At 49.6% G+C, this 21,007-nt stretch overlaps 1 protein-coding gene across 4 annotated transcripts in view; it reads left to right on the top strand.

The window, feature by feature from the left end:
• The window catches only part of FAM13A (family with sequence similarity 13 member A), a 2,868,510-nt gene that overhangs the window by 995,211 nt on the left and 1,852,292 nt on the right, over positions 1 to 21,007 (top strand). For all 4 annotated transcript variants that reach the window (XM_069630746.1, XM_069630744.1, XM_069630745.1 and 1 more), the window contains one exon: positions 5,452 to 5,538. In XM_069630746.1, the coding sequence (XP_069486847.1) occupies positions 5,452 to 5,538 (87 nt within the window). The remainder of the gene's footprint in view (positions 1 to 5,451; positions 5,539 to 21,007) is intronic.

The following is a 21,007-nucleotide window of genomic DNA, read 5'->3' as shown; positions in this document are numbered from 1 at the left end:
TTCTGGTCGTATTGAGGACTTGTAAGTTGTCCAGTTCATTACTCTGTGCATGCTTGCTTCGCAAAGCAACTGCCATGAGATTACCGTGTAATGATGTAAGTTTGTAGACAGTTAGCAGTAGTTTATAGAGAGAAAATTTCATATGTCAGCAAATAAAGTAGCACCTTTATAATTTCAACCCCTGCTTCATAATCGTGAGGAAATTATCGCTAAAGCAAGATTTTAGCAACAAAGCACGATTAAAAGATCATGTCACTTACTGCTTTTTTTCCTTTCTGAAGTTGCAGTGCAGTAAACGTCGGCCAGCAGAGGGCCCGGTATTCGTTGTGGTAGGAACAGGTGTTAAACAGGTCCAGGGGGCTGGCAAAAAGATATCGACGTTCACAGCCCCACAGGAACACAACACTCTGCCTCGCTCCACTCAAGGACAGAGTTTTTCAAGGCAGGAACCTCCTTCTGTCAATGAACACAATGGAAAGACTATCCGCTCTGTGGACACAACGTTGCAATATGTTGCACAAGAACACTCTGCCAACACTCAGCCAATTTAAATGCATTAATTGAATGTCCCCTCTCCCTTAAACTGGACAACTCTATCTCCCGTTTATCTTAAACTCTACTTAAAATAACTCCCGATTCCAAGATGGCCGCCGGCGTGTGAGCACTGCGACGCCCTAGGTCCCTGAACTGCTCAGGCCCTGAAGGTGCCGCCTGAGATTTAAACATTTCTAAAAGCCCTCCCCAGCTGACTTTGTTTTTCCCACTTTCCGGGTGGTGGAGCGGAAGGCCGGCGAGCCCGAAATTGGTTTCTGGGTGTGGCGGGGAGCACCTGGGTGCTCTAACAGAGAAGACCTGTGGCCGCTTGGAGTGGGGGTTACGGCGCGGCGTTTCAGCGAAACGGTCCCTGCCGGCAAGCAGGGGGCCACTGCTGCGTCTGTAAGATCTTGGCAGAGCGGGACACCTGCGGTGCGGTCCGCTCTCGGAGGGATCACAGGTGGCAGCGGGGTGACCGCAGTACCGGGGAGGAGGAGAACTACAGGCCGCCCAGGGACAGCTGGTCCGCGCAGCAGGAGCGGCGCAGCCCCAGCAGCTCCCGGAGAGCAACAGCCCAAGGCAGGCGAGGTGCGGCCCCCCAGCGGAGATGGGCGGCCACTGTGGGGCCAGGGAGCGGAGGAGCGGCCCCGGATCGGGGGACAGACTAGAGCCGTTCAGAAGGGGAGGCCCCCTCTACATCGCCGTGCAGGCCGGCCTACAAGTAAGGAGCAAGGGAGGAGGGGGTGCTCTGGAGAGCGGCCCGTGGTGGATGGCGGAGGCAGTCTGTATTAGTGAAAGACCCAGGCCTCTCCAGACCTCCCAAAGAGATGGTACTGGAAAGGACCGCTCCGGGTGGCGCAGGCTGGGACGGCCGCCTTGAATTCAGTGGGGCCCCAATTAATCTAATTTGGCCCAGCCGGGGGCGGCCACCATCACACTTGTGGAGAGCCAAGCAAACTCGCATAGCCCAGCCTGGAGGCTTGATCCGGTTTGGGCACTGTGGAGGATTCGCTCCATCGAGCCCATATCAGACCACCCAGAAGAGAGTTGGCTATAGTTCCCGGACCCCACAGCCCTTCAGTGTGCATCAGGCAGGGTGGGCCCTCAGCCGCCTCTGGCGTACTGCCCATCTAGTCCACTAACGCCAGCGGGTCTGTGGAAGGGTGCGGGCTCCGAGGATAAAAAACAGGATACGGGCGGTGCCTGCATCGGAATGAAGTAAGCTCCACAATGTCCAGGAATAAAATCAAAGACCCCTCCTCAGAGGTGAAGAACATAAAGTCCCATGATGGGACACTCACCAGAATTTGGTCCTGGGAGTCTGAGACAGAGGGGGGTCTCCTAGGGGAGGAAGGTACAGGGGTTGCAACACAAGACTCCATCCAGAGCCCCCAAGATGCATTGGTTACACATGCAATGCTTAAGCAGTTTTTGGGGGACATGGTCGATAAAATTATTGCAGCAGGCCAAAGACAGATGGATACCCTGAGGAGGGAGGACTTAGTGGAAGGACTCAGGGAAATCAAACGAGACATTAACAAAGTGGAGGAGAGGGTCGACATTAATGAAAGGGTCATACAAGAGATGACGGAAGATGCACGGAAGACGTAAAACCTGCTGGACACCTTAGCTGTTGCAACTCAAAATCTAGAGGTTGTTAGGCAGAAACCTGTGCAGTTCCCTTAGGGACCACTGCAAAAAGTTTAGGACTACAGGTGTTAGCAGTAAACCCAATTGGTAGCAGTCCGCACCACCCAGATTTACCTGGTAGCTGTGGCTGAACAGTCAGACTTCTCTCAAGAAGGGTTAGGCAGTATATAGAGTATACACAATAGGGCTGAAAATACAGTAGCACAAGCAAACACTGACCAGAGCTTGGGTATAAAAGTATATAATTATTTATTTAAAAACACACTTGTAAAAATACACTGGCACTAATATGTCAAGCAAGTTCAAACACAGTCACTAGAAATATATACACCTCCCTAATTAATTGTTTGACAAGTCTAGGTTAAGACACCACTTATTTAGCAAAACAGAGGCAAGCGCGTAACCATAGATGGCACTCCAATAATTTGTTTAAAAAGGGAGAGAAAAGGCAGAATAGGGAAATCGCACAGTACCAACACTTTTAAGAAACCACAGCAAGTCAAGAAGGGCAGGGTCTACTGTAGAGCAAAAAGTTCATAGGCCAGGCCCACTCTTGGAGAGAGCAAGGCGGAATGTGCCCAAGATCACACAGTGGAAATGCACTAAAGTCTTTGCAGGAAAGTCAAAAAGAGGTTGGATCAAGTTAGAAAGGTAATGTTAACAGGTCCGAGGTCACCCCAGGATAGAGAGTCAAGGATTTACGGGACACCTTGGACCGTCTGTTGCAAGGGAGACCAGGCGGGACCAAGTACCTGAAATGGTGAGAAAGCTCCAGCGGGGGCAGTTGTTCCTGGCAGCGGATGAAAGTCGGGGCTTCGTCCAGGGGAAGAGAAGATCTCGACGTGGAGGAAAGCTGGAGTTTGTTGCACTGCCAGGGAAGAAACCAGCCGCGGAGTTTCCCGGTTAAAAGGTACTACCCTTTTATTTGCGGTAGTGGTGAAGAGTGGCTATCCGGCTGCTGGGGTGCATGGCACGGGCGATTCGACCACGAGACGGTCCAGGTGGCGAAAAAAGGCGAACCGGTTGGTCCCACCAGTTGAAAGGGAAGAAGACTCTCCTGGAAGAAGATCTTCTCTGTCGTCGGGTAAGTGGTGAGTTTTGTACAGCAGGGCTCCACCGGTGGTGCCGTCGTTGTAGATGGCTCAGCTTCTCCCCTCTTCGGATTCTTTAGGTCCTGTGGCGACTTCTGAAGTTCCAGTCCCCAAAGCCCCGCTTTTATGTGGAAAACCCCCATTCATCAGCCTAGCTGTCAATCAAACATGCTAAGTGGTGAGCCGGGCGGCTCACCACTGGGCCAATCACACAAGAGTGCGACTTGAGTTGCCAAGGCCAAGGCTTAATTTGTAAAAAGAAATAAGTGCCAGTGCCCAAAAAATATTGGCCCCATAAAGCCGGGCGCGGCACCCAGTGTGGGCGTGGTGCCGCCCTCAGCGTGGGCGCGGCACTGCCCTCAGCGCGGGCGAACCTGCCGTGCCAGTTCAGTGCTAGACCTACCTAGATCGGCCCACCACTAGCCCATCACACTGCTGCTGCTCCATGTCACATGTTTGGTGCTGCAGCAACTGCTGGCATAGGCTAGTAGTAAATACGCAACTAAGGCATGCTCCTCCTGTAACTGCGCCTTGATGTCTCCGGGCTGTGTGAGCACTTTGAAACAGAATGCTTTTTTATTTATTTGCATTTTTAGTCACTGTTGCACTGTATTTGTCTCTACCCCTTCTGCCCCATCTGGCAGTCAGTTAAATACACCAAGTATTGTTAATCGGTTACCTGCACACATTGGCACCCGCACAAATGAAAAAGCAGGCAGTGGGGGCCCCAGGAACCAACTAGGCCACACCATGCAGTGCAGCAGGGCATGGTCTCTCTCTCACAAGTCAAGACCGCCGCCTGTGGCAACAACAACACGTCACCATGTAATTCTTCACTGGCTCAGAAGAACAGCCAATGACAACTGCACATTCTGTGTTACTATACAGAAAGTATCAAATACTGCATAGTAACAACAGAATGGTAGTTTTCATTGGCTGTTGTTTGTAACAGTTGTTTGTTCATTGCTATTGCTGGCCCCTCCCTTGGCCCAGCCAGCCATGGCCTGCAACCTGCAAGCAAGAGAGGGATCGAGATCAGAATGACAAATCCCAATGATTTATAATCGAAGCAAAGCGAAGTGGAAGAACAAACAAAGCAATTGCACGTGCGCTGGCCCCGCATGAGTGCCTGTGCCCAAAAAAGAGTGCCGGTGTTGGGCACTGGCAACCACCCCCACAAATTAAGCACTGCCTTTAGTACGTAAAAAGACCAGACCGCTAAGGAAAACAGACCAGCTGTTTGTCTCCGTAGCACCAGCCAGAGAAGGAGATTGCATTTCCAAGAATGCCAACCACAGGTGGATAGTCAGATGCATACAACTGTGCTATGCATTATCAAACAAAATACTGCCTTTCACACCAAGAGCTCACTCCACTAGAAGCACAGGAGCTACCTTGGCCTTTATCGCAAATGTCCCTTTAGACAGCATTTGCAAAGCAGCTACATAGATCTCAGTACATACTTTAACTCAGCACCACTGCATTGACACCCATTCCAAAACAGATACACAGGTGGGACAAGCAGTTCTAAAACATCTGTTTGCTGCTGCTCCTTCTCACAAGCCACCACCACCTTCTCCTAACACTGCTCGCTAATCTATGCATAGCATGTGATCTAAGTAGATTCCGCAAGCCTCAGAAGGGCTACATTAATCAATGTAATCATTTTTCTGATGCTTGTATCTGCTTAGATTCACATGCGCACACCCTTCCACCCCTGAGACAAGGTACATAGATGTCTTATGAGCTTTTCTGATATTTATCTGCTTGGATACACCTGTAGTCAGGATACACTTCATGCTACCTCATGTCAAAAACAAAACAATCTGAGGGACCGCAACGCTTGAAGGACCACGGGTACAGTGGACGTCACACTAGGGATAGTATTACTGGCACGCCCCGTCGACGTCCCTTTTTGAGTTTCGAAAATAACAACTGAGCTTCCACTAGATGTCGGCCTATGCATAGCATGTGAATCTAAGCAGATATAAGCATCAGAAATACGATTACGTGAGTAATGTATCCCATATAGAGAGAGAGAAATACTAAAATTACAAATAGCTAGCAGCTGCTTTTATCAGCTTTTTATCCGGTATTGGAAATATTTGTATTTGGATGTCTGTTTTCTTTTCAGCTTTGATTAAATACACTTATGTCTTGCCTCTTTTCCTTGTAGGAAGTAGTACCTGAGCAGAACTCACAACGCATGATATTTACTTTTGATGTAGCAACAGAAGCACCAAAACCATCACCCAGAAGAAAAGTAAGAACTTCCCCCAACGTTATCCCTCTTCGCCATGTCCCTTGCATGCAGTGCTTGGTAGCCCTGTTATTTGTGAATGATTTGTGAGAATGAAAATTTAAGAACCAATGTCAACCCTTGGTTCAGCTTTCCTAAAATGGTAATTGACATGACGAGCTTACTTTTGATTGTAGAAGTTCTTCCATGAATACAGTTCAAGAGGTGTCTACTATAAAGTTTATACTTTAATGTGCTGTGCTTTGACTTCAACTCTGCCAACATAGTTGAGTAATTTCAATGTCTGTTATTTGTCTGAATTTTGCAAGATGAATCGCCAAACCCATCCTTATGGTTGGTTATTCTCTTGACACGATCCTTACTGCCAACCTCACCCTCAGTAATATAATATCAAAATCACAACCTCACTTGTGCTGACTACAGCTTCATCTTTTGAAATCCCAATACACCTGCCAAACATACCTGTCTTCCACCCCAAAATATACTTTAATCAATGTGAAATGTGTGACAAGGGTCTCTCACACTAACTTTGTAGAGATCTTGAAACCGGCGGCTCAGAAAATGTTTAAAAACATTCACATCAAACTTTCCAGACCCCCTGCTGTTCTGGCAGCCCACAATCAACAAATGAAATCTCTTATGAAAAATTCCAACAAATTGGAACATGTGGAGCAACCTGTCCTGAGACAGATTAATCAAAAACTTGAAAGCTACTGGCATAAATCTGTTGACAACTAAAATAAGTACATTTGATTCACACCTTAGAGGCCACTAAGCAACGATCAGGCGAGACACTTGTTTCTTCTCCATGTTCTCATTCCCATGACAAAACAAATCTGCTGAAGTCTTCGGTTCAGTATCCACCCCTGAATTATCTCCAGTCAAGTTTCCTTGCAAAAAGGTGCAGATGATTTTGCTTCCTTCTCCGGGAAAATCTCCAACATTCAACAGAGCATCTTGGACAAAGCCAGATCTTATTCATCCCGTTTTCCTTCGCCACTTACTAACAAATGTATGTACACCACAGAAGTCACTATAACAGTTGCCAAGCATTATCAGAGAAATCCCTACCATGCCCTGCCCCGACCATTCTAGGACATTTCTCTTTCTTTTTTGTCATTCACATTTTGATTGTTGAACAAGCAGAGTTTAGTGCTGGATACACATAAGACTGACATACTGTATCAATATACAGAAATCTCAATAAATCTGATGACATAAAAATCACAATTTAACCCTCAAATGAAAGTCCAATGCACTCGTGCAGTAAAGTGCTTGGACCCCTCCCCAAAAAAAAACCTAATTCTGTACAGTTCTCAACAAATCCCAAATCTTTATAAACTGAGCAATTGTGATATTTTCATAGATCCACCTCGCCATCCGAGTTAAATCAACGTGAAGGCCCATAGATCCTAGGGTTTATGATGTACCCCCGGATAATCATTCAGCTAGACAAACTGAATAAAATGGTTCAAAATCTCAAACTACCTTGGCATTTCATACTTGGTGGAGGCCCCAATTTTACCCATTGCTGCTTCAAACTATATTCTCAAACACCATTCCTTGATAGCTGCTGTTATATTAGTTTTCCACTTCAGGCTGTTGTGACCCTGGCAGCCACCAATAGGTGCGTTTTATGCAGTCTGCTTGTAGTGACCCCTTGGATCTTCGTTACCCAACAATACCACCAGAGGGCCCAATGGTAAGTCTGATCCAGTTACTGTTTTAATTTAGCCAAGCACCTCCTTCCAATATGATTGGATAAGGTCGCATGACAACCATTTGTGGAATAGCATGCTCTGGGCATGTCCACACCTCCAACAGGTGGATGGGAATGTCGGGCTGATCCTATGGAGCCTCTCCCGGGTGAGATACCATTGATACATTATTTTTAAACTATTTTCTTTCAGTTGAACACTTATTTAATACCTTTGCAGCCTTAGTCTAAACATTATACTATGACATTTTTATCAGTAGGGAATCCCACGTCCTCCTTCCATTTGGCCATGTGGGAATCCCACCTCCTCCTTCGATTTGGCCATATGTGCATGTGCAAACCGGCCATCTCCGGTTCCGGAAGCACCTCAAGACCTTCCTCTTTGCTTCTGCCTTTGCACCCCCTCTCCCCTGCTGATCTGTTCTATCTTGGCAATGTGCACCTGGCCACCCTCTGTCCTCCGGGCCCAGGCACCTGCTCACCCTGCCACCCTCCTGCACTGCCTCTGGGCCACCCCTTGCACTGGGTTCTGTATCTTTACCCATACAGCCCCGCCCCTTTTTCTTCCTGCACTTATCAGATCTGCCCTGTCTACTGCCTTAAACCCAGCACTTGCCACTTGCTGGCTGCACTACCACTGTTTGTTGCTTTTTTTATTTATTATTATTTATCTATTTCTCCTTTGCTCCACACTTTCCACTTCTCCCCCCTTTCATGCACTTTTCCCCTCCCCCATGCACTTGGCCGTTCTCAATGTCACTGGGCCTAGTAAGATCATTGTTTTGTTCTCCCCTGCTCCCTCCCCTCCCTTGCCGTGCTCTGAAACACTTGTGTACGAGCGCGATAGAAATAAAATATCAATAACAATGTGGTGGTCTAAAACCACTTAAATTGAGGACCTTACATAGCGACTTAACCTTTCTGGCTGGTAGGTCCCCTATAAATAGCTTACTTAACTATGTGGTTTCGCTATTACCTCCCCGAGTTACCTTACCTTAGCTTTGCTAATCCAATGTCTACATTTTATATACCTATATTTGTCAGCATCCGAGAAGCAATGCTTGTTTACAGTTATTAAAATAGAAAGATCTACCACTTTGAATAATTGGCCCAATCGTTCCAGACCCCCTTCAGCCCAGCAGTTATAACATTTAGGGTATAGCCCCGGTGGAAATTCTGGGTTCCTCCAAATTGGAGTAAAGGACGATGGGAGTTGTGAAACAGGCTGTTACGCTCACCTGGACCCCACAGAAGTGTCGATCGGACCCGGACAGCTGCGGTCTCCTTCAACGTGATGCATAGTGCAGAGATGACTGTCTGGACTGGCTCGCCTAGTCTTGTCTGCTGGACCCGAAGAAGTATTTTCCTGCAAGTGGAGACCTGGATTAGCCACCTGCGGGTTTTAGTGATGGCCTCCCAACTGTTCTCGCTCTCCCCACTAATCACCTCTGATATCCCCTTAGTAACCTCACCTTATGTTTGTAAAAGATGAGCTTTCCATCCTGCGTGTCTTGCAGGGGCGCGTAGATACCAGTTACTTCACTGGTTTGAAGGCGTTGGGAGAGTTCCGGTAAGCATTGACTCTGAAGTCCCAGGCGGGATTGGTAAGTATCAAGTTCAAAGAGTCCATTGTGCCCGATGTTCACTCTTGTCCCCTTCCTTCCTTAAGTTGCAACTGAGTTTGTGAGAAGAAGGTCTCGTAGCTGCTGCTGGCGTTCAGGTAAGAGTCTGTGTTACCCAACACTGTCCGGTAACTATTGCATGCGTTAACGTGTTGTTTTTCTCCCTCTTTACAGATGCGGCATATGAAGATATGGAGAATAATACCGCCGGTGGTAAATCAGGTAAGTCTATGGTGGTAAGAGGTATTTGTTGATGCCCTTGGCTCACCTTGTTATTCTTGTGCCCCTAGGTGCCGGACTACGCCTAAGAAATGATGGAGACAGTGCCGGATCGAAAGATGCTGTGAGAACTGGTGAGTATGGTGCCGTGCTGGAACTGGCGAAGCGACGCGTGCAGGACTGATGTACTTTCCAGGTCAGGAGATGAAATGGATCCGGAATCAGGTGAGGAATTTGAAATAAGTTTGTTTTCTAACCTTGTCCTTTTCTTCCTCTTTATTCTAGGAGCTCCAGATTCGAGGCAGGCGTGGCAGAAGACTGGATGCTGGCTGCAGGCACAGTGAGAGTCACGCTGCTGGATGCAGAATAACACGAAGCAAGTGCTGCTGTTCGGGCGTGGTTTAAATAGCTTCCAAAGTAGTCCCAGGAAAGAAGTTCCCCAGGACCACACCCGAGTAAAAAATAGTCCCTGTAGTAAAATAGTCCCATCCAGGCCTCACGTTGGCTTGGATTTATTTGCAGCATGGTCTGCATGAGGTAAGTAAAGTCTATGAGCCTGGCGCCTATTGCGCCAGGACTGAACCCAGACAGCCCCTAGCTGGGGTTGCTGGGGTTTTTGTAAATGTCTGGATGCCTGCTCCCGGGGCTGATGGGCTTGATCCGGATGCCCGGGGGTAGGCATCATGACACAGGCATGGGATCAATAGAGGCACAGACTCAAAAGTAACAGTTTGAAAACTTGTATCAAACTTTGTGGGTTTGGTGTAATGCCTAGCTGGCCCTAGCTCTAAGGGGATTGTTCCCTCAAATGATTCTTCTGAGGGCCGTTGATGTCCAAAACCAAATTCGTCTCTGTCCGAACTTATGCCTGCCCTCACTCTTAAACCAAATTTGATAGGGGTCTTCTAAAAGGAAAAATGGTCACAAAAAAAAGGAAATGTAAATCACAGCTGGTTTCACGTAGTCTTACCAATAGGTGTAGTTCTGACAGTTCAAAATAGTTAAACTCAAAAGGGTTGGCCTTGGTCATGAATATTCCCCATCATCTGGCTGGGAATCCTCGGTAAAAGAAAAAACAGTTTCACTTTCACTTACAAACTGTATTTCTCCCATAAACCAATCGCTGTCCTTGGGGTCATACTGCCCCCCATCCAATGACATTCCTCTCCCTAAGCCCCTCTTCTGGCAGCCATCTTTAGATTTTTACTGCACGCTTCAGTGTTGGGAGTCCTCGAGTTTGCTTTGCAATCTACTTCTATGTTTTTTCATGTTTTTTTGTGCAGAAAAATGTCCTATTTTTGTTTCCGAAAGAGCCTGTGTGCTCTTCTCTCCATCTGCTGACAGCGGGGATCTGTTGTCTGTGAATTTAAGCGCCCCTCAACAGCGAAGATCGTTGAAGTTTCCAGAAGGCCATTGGACCTACTTCGCGGCCTCTGACCATGACGGAGGAGAAGGAAGAAACAAAGGTCCCTCTTCAAGTCCTGCACCAAGTGCGGGCTTCGAAATGTGTTTGTGAAGGACAAGTAACTGCAATGCCTCTACTGCAAGAATTCGGACCACAAGGAAGGAGATTCCGAGATATGCTGAGGCTTCTCCAAGAAGAGGACAAAGGACAGGCACAGTAGACTGGTGGCGTGGCTGAACGCCAAGGCATCTGCCCTATGCTCCGAGCAGCGTCATGCCTCACCCAGGACCGGCCGGTCCAAGGAGCGGTCTTCTAAGTCCTGTGAGACTGCCTCATCTATGGGGCCCAAGATGAGGCCAAGAACCGCAAGTCCGGGTCCAACGGGGTCGCCGCGGAAGCAGATCCCACGGCAGACCGGGCGCGATCGACATCACCCTCCGCCTCCATTGCCAGCTGGCAATGGAGCTCCTCCTCGAAGAGAAAATCGTACAACCCGGCTAAGCAGCCGAGAAGCCGCGGACAGAGGAGAAGAAGGCTGAACTACCGAAAAAGGCCCTGGCGGCACAGGATAAATAGTTATTGGCGATGGAACTAGTGGCAGTGGCTCTTTTCGAAAGCTAAGGGGGCTGACCCTGAGAAGGTAGCTCCCACAGTGCTGAAGGTATCCCTCCCTCCGAGGCACAAGGCTGCCGTAGTGACTTTGACAAGGTCTGCCTGCACGCCAGAGAAGGGGACACCATCAAAGAACCCGGTTCCAGCCCTTCAGAGTGGAAAAAAGGGGGGGTAAGGAGGCCCCAGATCAGTCCCAAGCCATGGCTGAAGCTATGGAAATTTCGTCCACAGGCGACGAGGATCTGTAGTCCTTGTGAGAGACGGGCCTCAACGACCGGTGGGGGGTGTCTGTACTTCCGCTCCCTATATGGTGGAGGAGAGGCACAGGAGACCCCAGCCAAGATTCTCTATTCGGTAGCAATGGTCGAGCAATCAAGGCCTAGCTTCTCAGGAGGTGATGCAGGCTGGTTCTTAAGTACAGTGTATTCCCCAAGCCTCCACAAAGGAATATCCACACTCTGTATTGGTTAGAACACAGTCTTTACATAATCAATATTTAAGGTTATGTACATTTATCATAATAACTCACTTTGTACTCCGTCAAAATCTACAATGGCAAATATATACAATTCTACAGTGGTACCACCCTAGATCTCATTACAGTGCATTAACAATACTGTACAATGTCACACAGACCAATAGAGTGAAACCAGCAATAGAGAGAGGAGAGAAAATAAGAGGGTTGAGCAATAGGCAGAATACTGGCCCCTACCAATGGGCACAGTTCTGTGTGGAGATCCCCCCACCTGGGCAACCTGTAAATAAAGATATAGCACAAGCCCAGTCCATATATTGCTCTGCAAGTCTTATTCTCTCCTATAATGTTTTTACCCCCACAATGTACCTGGTGGAGTCGAGCTCCTCGAAGAGGCGTCAACAAACGTCGAGGAACTCGCTGTTCGGCGACGGGGAATCGACGGCCCTTCTTGAATGCCTTCCCTTTCAAGTGGGAGGCACGGGGCGTCGAACGTCCGTCGACAAACGAGGTAGAACGATGTCGATGAGGCGGCAGCTTCGTCCAAGCGGTGCTCGTCGGCGTCGGAGCGTCGGCGTCCTGCAAGGCGGAGGTGTGCGGGGCACCTCGATGACAATAGTTCTGGACCGCAAAGATTGTAGAGACGGAGGCCCAGCAAGGGCGTCGAGTCGTCCGAGTCTTTGAGGTCGTCGGGTGGCGGGAAACCCACCGGCAGGTTTCTCCTCGGCGCGTTGGTCGTCCTCGACTTTCTCCGGCAGGATAAGCGGTCGACGATGCGGTCGACGATGCGGTCGAGAGAGTCCTTCGATTGAATGTTCTTAGGCAAAGGAGCGGACGGCTCCAGTCGTCGGCGGCACGGCGTCAAGTGGTTCCCACGGCTGGGCAACACAACTTCGACGGGCCTCCAGCGGTTACACAAACCTGCGAACCCTGGTCGACGGCAATGGACTCCGACGGCGTCGATGTCCGGGTGCTTCACTTCGATCTCCTCAGCGGTCCCGTCTCGGGTCGACAGCCTTTCGAGGGTCTGTCTTCCAGGGCGCTTCGGCGAAGATGGAGCGGTGCTCGATGGTCCCTCGGAGCACGGGAAGAGGGCGCCTTACCAGGTCCTCTCTCGGGTCAGCCCTCGACGATCTCGTCAGCCTTCGGATCGGTCGAAGCAAATGCCACAGCAAGACTTCTTCTTCCAGCTGGACGTCGAGGATCAGCAGTTCCAGTTACTCGTAGAGTGGAGACTCAGCTCCCTGGCTGCTTTAGGAGCACAATGGTCGCTTCTCAACCAAAGGTCCCTTCTGAACACTTTTCCAGTGGTGAGAGGTCCCCAGATATACTATCCTCTCTCTCATCCACGCTGCTGGCACACACTCAGCAGCCAATCATACTGCAGGGCATTCATGCAGTCAGTCAGCCAATCAGGCACACAGTGCATTCAGGCCACACTCCTCCCTTCCAGACACTCACAACAGGGAATGTGGATTGGGACAAGTACCCAGCCATTCAACACTACACACTGCATTCAAGCCAGTTTCGGGCAGGGCTGTCTCAGTCTTTGTCTCTCATGCCAGAAACCAGACAACCACAACAAGGAGTGTATATTTGGTCACACACTCCATTCACCCAGGTCCCACCCACAGGAGGTACCCACAACATACAGTCACTGAGAAGGCTCCAGCCAGTCTAGCTGGGCCTTCACAACAATACCATACATGGAACTTCCACCCAACAGCCAGTCAGGGGGAAGGGACAGAGACAGGGCTTCCCAGGACTTTGGGAAAACAAGATAACAGGCAATAGAAAGCAAGAGGCCACAGGGGCCATCTTGTTTTCTATTAGGAATCAACTGATCCCAATGGCAGGGCCAGGGTATCCCAAAATGGAGGACACCCGAAGCACCTGTCAAATTCAGCACGGAGCTGCCACCTGCTCTGGGGCCACCCACAGGTGCCCAAAAACATACACTAGGGGCGCAGGGTTGTACCCCCACCCATGGGTGCCATAAGGGTATCCCATGGGTCTGTTCACCAAACCAAAAGAGAGAGCTGCACTGCCAGGAGTCCCACATGGACTCCTGGGCAGAAAACATAACAGAACACACGGTAAAAACAGAAAAAGGACAAGGATTCAGAGGCCCTGTCCCTCAGATGCATTTCCAGCATCACAGTCTTTACGCACGGTCCACAAGGACATGGTAGAGGAGGACGACAACTGCGCGGGTCTAGTGTTCCAGTCATGGCAACTCTGCCCAGGGATGTGTCTCTGGCCATCCTATCGACTCTTCACACCCTGGTGTCAGATATCCAAAGAGGATGCCACAAGGGCTGGTTCCAATGGTCCCCTAGGCCCCTGATAAGCCGCCAGCGAAAAAAGAGGAAGCGTCATCCGACGCCCCCATTTCAGCCGCCACACCCGCATCAGGCCCCCTCTCCCGCAGCAGACCCAGACACGGGGACAGATACGGCCACGATGACGACAGATACGGCCAGCTTACCAACAAACCCCCTAACCAGAGGGGGAACAGTAATTTTCGTCGCCCACGCGGCCAAAATTCACAAAGAGGCAACTATGCCCAGGGACAGGGTACACAATGGAATAACAACCAGCAGTCTACCCAGAGTTACGGCAGGGGTAACAAGAGAGGTCGTGGAAGAGGCAGAGGCAGCCCCAACAAGGGAGGTGGCACGCCTCCACCAAAACAGTGACGCTCAGTTCAGGGTCCCTTGTCACGCAACCCCAGTAGGGGGACGCATTTCCACCTTCACCCAAGCTTGGGAAGGGATCACCTCAGACAGATGGGTGCTGTCAACAGTATCCGCAGGATATTGTATAGAACTACTGCAGCGTCCCCGGAACCATCCTCCACGACAAAGAGGCACTCCCTAGAGCATCTAAGGATCCTTCTCGAGGAAATCGCCATTCTGCTAGAAAAGGACGCGATAGAACTCGTCCCAGGACTCCAGGTAAACAAGGGTATCTATTCAACTTACTTCCTTGTGCCAAAGAAAGATTTGACAATGCGCCCAGTATTGGACTTACGGCCTGCCAACAAGTATGTCAAGCCCCAAAAATTCCGTATGACCACGCTACAAGAGGTAATCCCCCTCCTAAAAGAGGGGGATTACATGGCAACCTTGGATATGAAAGATGCTTATTTTCATATTTCCATGCTCCCAGCGCACAGAAAGTACTTGCGCTTCAAGGTGGACAGTCGCCACTACCAATTCAAGGTACTGCCCTTCGGGATAGCTTCAGCACCAAGGGTATTCACCAAGGTACTGGCGGTGGCGGCTGCACACCTACGCAGGGAGGCAATCCCGGTGTACCCTTATCTGGACGACTGGCTCATAACGGGGGAAACCCCAGGAATTTGCAGGTCAAACATTCAGAGGACTATCGACCTCCTCCACGAATTAGGCTTCTCTATCAACGAGAAAAAGTCAAGTCTGGTGCCAAGCACCTCAAAACAGTTTCTAGGAGCTATCCTAGATACTCAGAAAGGATTGACCTTCCCTTCGGAAGAGAGAATTCGGAATATACTTCTGCAAATTCCGCATTATCAGTCAGGTCAACAGATAACAGTACGCAAAGCTATGCGGTTACTGGGCATGATGGCGTCATGCATTTACCTGGTCCCCCACGCGCGCCTGCGCATGCGTCCCATGCAGGAATGGTTGGCGAAACAGTGGTCTCAGGCAAGTGGTCATTGGGACGATCTAGTGGTCGTTTCGCCAACACTCGTACAAAGCCTACACTGGTGGACAAGAGAGAATCTCGCAAAGGGGAAACCCTTTTACGATCCCGAAGTACAAGCCGTGGTGACTACAGATGCATGCCTGACTGGGTGGGGAGCTCACCATCTCCACCACACAGCTCAGGGTCTCTGGTCTCACTCAGTAGCCAAGAACCACATCAATCTGCTAGAGCTTCTGGCAGTATTCCGAGCGCTAAAGGCGTTCGAGCCCCATCTACTGAACTTGTCGGTGCAGATCAGGACGGACAGCACGACAGCCATGTTCTATCTGAACAAGCAAGGGGGGACTCGTTCGCCAAATCTGTCCAAGCTTGCCCAGAAAATCTGGATATGGGCACTCAAACGGAACATCTTCCTGTCATCGCAACATGTTCCAGGGGAGCTCAATTCCCTAGCGGATGCTCTAAGCAGAGACTCCCTCCCAGAAGAACACGAATGGGTCCTTCACAGAGACGTGGTAGAAGATCTCTTCTTTCAGTGGGGTTTCCCCACTATAGACCTATTCGCCACAAGCGAAAACAAACAATGCCCAGGATTTGCATCCAGGTTCTCCCAGCCGGACTCCCAAGGGAATGCCCTGTGGATGAACTGGTCAGGGATGTTTGCGTACGCTTTTCCACCAACTCCTCTCATCAGGAAGGTGGTGTACAAGATGAACAAGGAATCGATGACGCTCATCCTAGTTGCTCCCATGTGGGCGAGACAACCATGGTTTCCACACCTACGCAGGATGGCGGTGTGCGAGCCCATCAGACTCCCAGCCTGGTACAACCTACTGTCCCAGCAACAGGGTCAAACAGTGCATCAGGAACCCAACTCTATGAACCTAGCAGCATGGCTCCTGAAGTCATAGAGTTTGGACATCTCAAATTACCACAGAGGTGTATGGACATTCTAAAGGAGTCCAGGAAACCAAATACAAGGCACTGTTACTTTGATAAGTGGAAAAGATTCGTTATCTGGTGCCAGAATAAACTAATCAACCCGGTTGATTGCACTCCTTCCAACGTTGTGACATACATGTTCCACCTGCTGGATGCAGGGTTGGTTTTTAACTCGCTGAAAGTACACCTGGCAGCCCTCTCGGCTTACACCACATCCCATAACAAGGTCTCGTGGTGGAAAGTGCCAGTGGTTAAAGCCTTCATGGAAGGAGTAAAGAGACTTCACCCTCCTATTTCGAACCCACCGCCAGGATGGGACCTCAACGTGGTGCTAGCTAAGCTCATGGGACCCCCATTCGAACCCATGCATAAAAGTAGTCTCAAACACCTGACTTATAAAACGGCCTTCTTAGTAGCCATTACCTCCATAAGAAGGGTCAGTGAAATTCAGGCTCTGTCAGTGCAAGATCCTTTCTTTACTATCCACAAGGACAAACTGGTTTTACGCACACACCCTAGGTTCTCACCTAAATTCATATCCAAGTTCCATGTAAACCAGTCCATCGAGCTTCCGGCTTTCTTCCAAAACCCGCAAAGCTCGGCTGAGGTGAAACTACACACCCTAGATGTGCGTAGGGCGGTCCTATACTATGTAAATAAAACCAGACCGCTAAGGAAAACAGATCAACTGTTTGTCTCCGTAGCTACAGGCAGAGAGGGAGATCGCGTCTCTAAGGGCGCTATCTCGAAGTGGATTATCAACTGTATACAGCTGTGTTACTCTCTTTCTGAAAAGACTCTGCCTTTTACGCCAAGGGCCCACTCTACTAGAGGCATTGGTGTCACTCTGGCTTTCATTGCAAATGTTCCCCTCGACACCATTTGCAAAGCGGCTACTTGGAGCTCTATTCACACTTTTACTCAGCATTACTGCATTGACACTCATTCCAAGACAGATACACAAGTGGGACAAGCGCTTCTAAGACACCTGTTTGCTCATGACCCTTCTCACATCCCACCTCCTTCTTCTGGTACTGCTCGCTAATCTATGCACAGCATGTGATCTAAGCAGATTCCACAAGCCTCAGAAGGGATACATTACTCACCGTAATCGTATTTCTGATGCTTGTATCTGCTTAGATTCACATGCGACCCACCCTTCCTCCCCTCCGAGAGAAGGCGCATGATTGCTTGTAGTCTTACCTTTCTGTCTATCTGCTTGGATTATCTGTACTCACGCTACTCCTCATGCTTCCTCATGTCAGAAAAAATACAATCTGAGGATCCTACACGTGTGAGGGATCTTGGGTACAGTGGACGTCACACTAGGGATAGTATTACTGGCACGCCTGTGTCGACGCCCATTTTCGACTTTCGAAAAACAAACTGTAATACTCCGCAGCTTCCACTAGATGTCGGCCTATGCACAGCATGTGAATCTAAACAGATACAAGCATCAGAAATACGATTACGGTGAGTAATGTATCCCATATATATATTGCATAGGCCGACATCTAGTGGAAGCTGCAGAGTATTACAGTTGTTGTTTTCGAAAATCAAAAAAGGGACGTTGAATAGGGCGTGCCAGTAATACTATCCCTAGTTTGAAGTCCCCTGTACCCATGATCCCTCACGCATGTAGGTCCCTGTTTTTTTTCGCCATACTAGTCGGACGCATGTGTGCGGAGTTCCTTATCTACTTTCAATTACGTTAGATTTCTTCCTATCCTTTATCCACCGAACGCTGAAGAACGACGACGGAGAGGATCGGAGAGACTTCCGTCAGAGACTGCCGTGACTGACCCTTGGCCCTGAAAGGCCACGCCGGGCCTCGGCCCAGTCGGTAGGGAGAGTGGGGGGAGGTCATATAGGTTATAGTCCCCTTTTCCTACATATTAGTCGCCCCGCTGCAATACTTTGACCATATGGAGAGTACTTCATTTAAATTCTGCCCCAAATGTAACAGAAAGTTCCCATTGGGTAGATAAATATTTAACTTGTAATCTGTGTCTCCCTCAAGACCATATCAGGGCATCTTGTCGGGCCTGTAGGCTCTTCAACCCTAAAGCCCTGAAGGACTGCTCCACGAAGCGCTGGGCCCACTACGACAGGCAGCTCGAAGCCATGGACGTAGAGGGCGCTTTCAGCGATGGCAGCAACGCCGCCGAATCGGAGGGCGAGGGTGACGGGGCAGCTCCAGCTACCCAGGCACAGGCCCCCAACCCCGTAGGACAGACCAGCAGCCATGTTGTGGGGACCACAAACGGCAGCAAGAGCGCAACACTTACACCCACCACCAAACACATTATCCTCGGCCGGGACTCGACACGTGTGTCGAGGGATCGGCAATGCTCGACACCTAGGGAGCGGTCCACCGAATCACTGTTCTCTGGGCGTTCCCGCTCGCGGTCGCCTCACGACACGGCCCAGCCGTCCTCGGACGGAAAAGTTTTCGCCCCTAAAACTACTGTCGAGACCCGGTCGTCTGACAACAATGCCGTGTCCTAACCCACTTCCGAGACTAGCCGCTCCGCGTCTAATCCCACATCTGAAATTAGACGCCTCAAAAAGTCTGGAAAGACCACTTCTGGCCATGGGTGAGAGGGTAAACACCATAAAAAATCCTCTAAAGGTCCCCACACTCCTAAGGAGAAACATGGGGATGATAAGGCTGCAGAAAAATCGAAAGAACCTCAGCCTGCCCCTAAAACCAAGGTTACACCTCCCATAGATGTGGACATGGGCCTCACCCCTTAAGCTGTTACTATACCAAGCTGCAAGGAATGGAGCTCTGAAGATTATAGACAAACTAATGAAGAGGATGACCTTTATGGCCAACTTTTATGAAAAAGATCCAAATTATTTTCAAAGATATAGGAACACTCCTCCCACCTCAGCTCCATCTGGTTCCAAAGCCACACCTGTGTCTCCACAACCCCCTCCTAAGAGGTCTCGGACTGAGACCCCCTTTCAGGGATTAGTCACGGACCCCTTTGTTGTGGAGCCTTATGACCCCGTTTCTTACCATGAAGACCCTGACCCTCAATTTGATGAGGAACCAGGATGCTAACCCTTATTACGGGGATGATGAGGAACAGGAGGCTGAAGATGAGGCTGACGTTTACACCTTAGACTCCCCAATTCCTAAGGACCCTCCTGTAAATGATTCTCCAGTCGATAACCAACCCCTCCTTAACAAGGTGTTGGCCAAGGTTGCTGAACACTTCAAAATCAATACTCAGGAAGTTCAGGAGAACCAGGATTTTGCAGAGCAAATCCTGGGGGACAAGAAGGCAGTAACTCAGTCCATCCCGCTACTAAAATCAATTCAGCGCAGGATTCAGCCATCTCTACAAACCCCTAACCTCACACGTGCAGTAAATCCACATGTCAAGAAGTTATTTTGTGCCTCTCCCTCTGACCCTTTATATATTAGGAGACAACTAAAACCAGATTCCCTAGTTGTCACCACCACGAGGAAGAGAGCGGGCGCCCCACTTGCTTCCTCAGAGGCTCCCCCAGATAAAGAAATCAAGAGGATTTATGGCCTAGGTAGGAAGGTTGCCTCCTCTGCGGCTTATCAAGCTAGGATAGCCAACAGTGCCACCCTCTTGGCGAGTTATAATTGCCACAAGTGGGAGGAAGTTTCTGCTTTACTCTCCTCTGCACCAGAATCTTTAAAGACCCAGTTAGCTCAAGTGGCAGCCGAGGGGAGGACAGTGTCTGGCTGCCTCCTTAAGACTAACTTCGACGCGGCTGATAATGCTGGTAGAATAATCACCGAGGGTAACGATCATTAAAAGGCATGCATGGCTGAGACAACCAGGATTTAAGCCTGAAATACAGGCAACACTGATAGACATGCCGGTCTAGCCTAACGTATTATTCGGCAAAGCTGTCGAAGATGCCCTCGAAACGGCAAAAGATGAGTATGACACTTTAAAATCCCTTGGTCAACTCACTAACAAACACTCTGGACAGAGGGGAAGCAGTAATTTTCACTGCTTTCGAGACCAAAATTCCCAAAGAGGGTCTAGCTATAGCCAGAATCGGAGCTCATCGTGGGGGAATAACCAATCACAGTCTTCCCAGGGTTACCCTCCCGAGAGGGCAGCGCAGGGGTCGTGGGCGGGGAAGGGGCAGCCCCGCTAGAGGCGGTGCGCCACCTTCTAAACAGTGACGTTGCGCTTCAGGTCCCCTCCCATGCTTCCCCAGTAGGGGGGGCGCATTACCAACTTCACCCACGCATGGGAGGGGGATCACCTCGGACAGATTGGTGCTGTCCACAGTATCCGGCGACTACTGCCTCAAATTACTCAAGCGCTCCCACGACCACCCTCCACGGCAAAGAATACACTCTCAGTAACACCAGCGGATCCTCCTCGAGGAGATTGCCACTCTGCTGTTAAAGGACTCGATAGAGGTTGTTCCGGCCAACCAGGTAAACAGGGGTATTTATTCAACCTACTTCCTTGTGCCAAAGAAAGATCTCACAATGCGCCCAGTATTAGATTTGTGCCCTGCAAACAAGTATGTCAAGCCACAAAAATTCTGCATGATTACACTACAATAGGTAATCACCCTAATAAAAAGGGGGGGTTACATGGCAACACTTAAATATGAAAATAGGCATCTTTCATATCCTATGTTCCCAGCGCACAGATGATTCTTGCGTTTCAAGATAGCAACTAGCACTACCCATTCAAGGTGCTGGCGTTCGGAATAGCCTCGGCTCCAAGGGTATTCACCAAGGTACTGGCGGTGGTGACAGTGCACCTGCGCAGGGAGGC

This window comes from Ambystoma mexicanum, chromosome 6q (genome assembly GCF_040938575.1).
Source record: "Ambystoma mexicanum isolate Mex_15411 chromosome 6q, UKY_AmexF1_1, whole genome shotgun sequence".
Classification (NCBI taxonomy): domain Eukaryota; kingdom Metazoa; phylum Chordata; class Amphibia; order Caudata; family Ambystomatidae; genus Ambystoma; species Ambystoma mexicanum.
The sequence above is the reverse complement of the archived record's forward strand: the minus strand, read 5'-3'. Positions and strand labels throughout refer to the sequence as shown.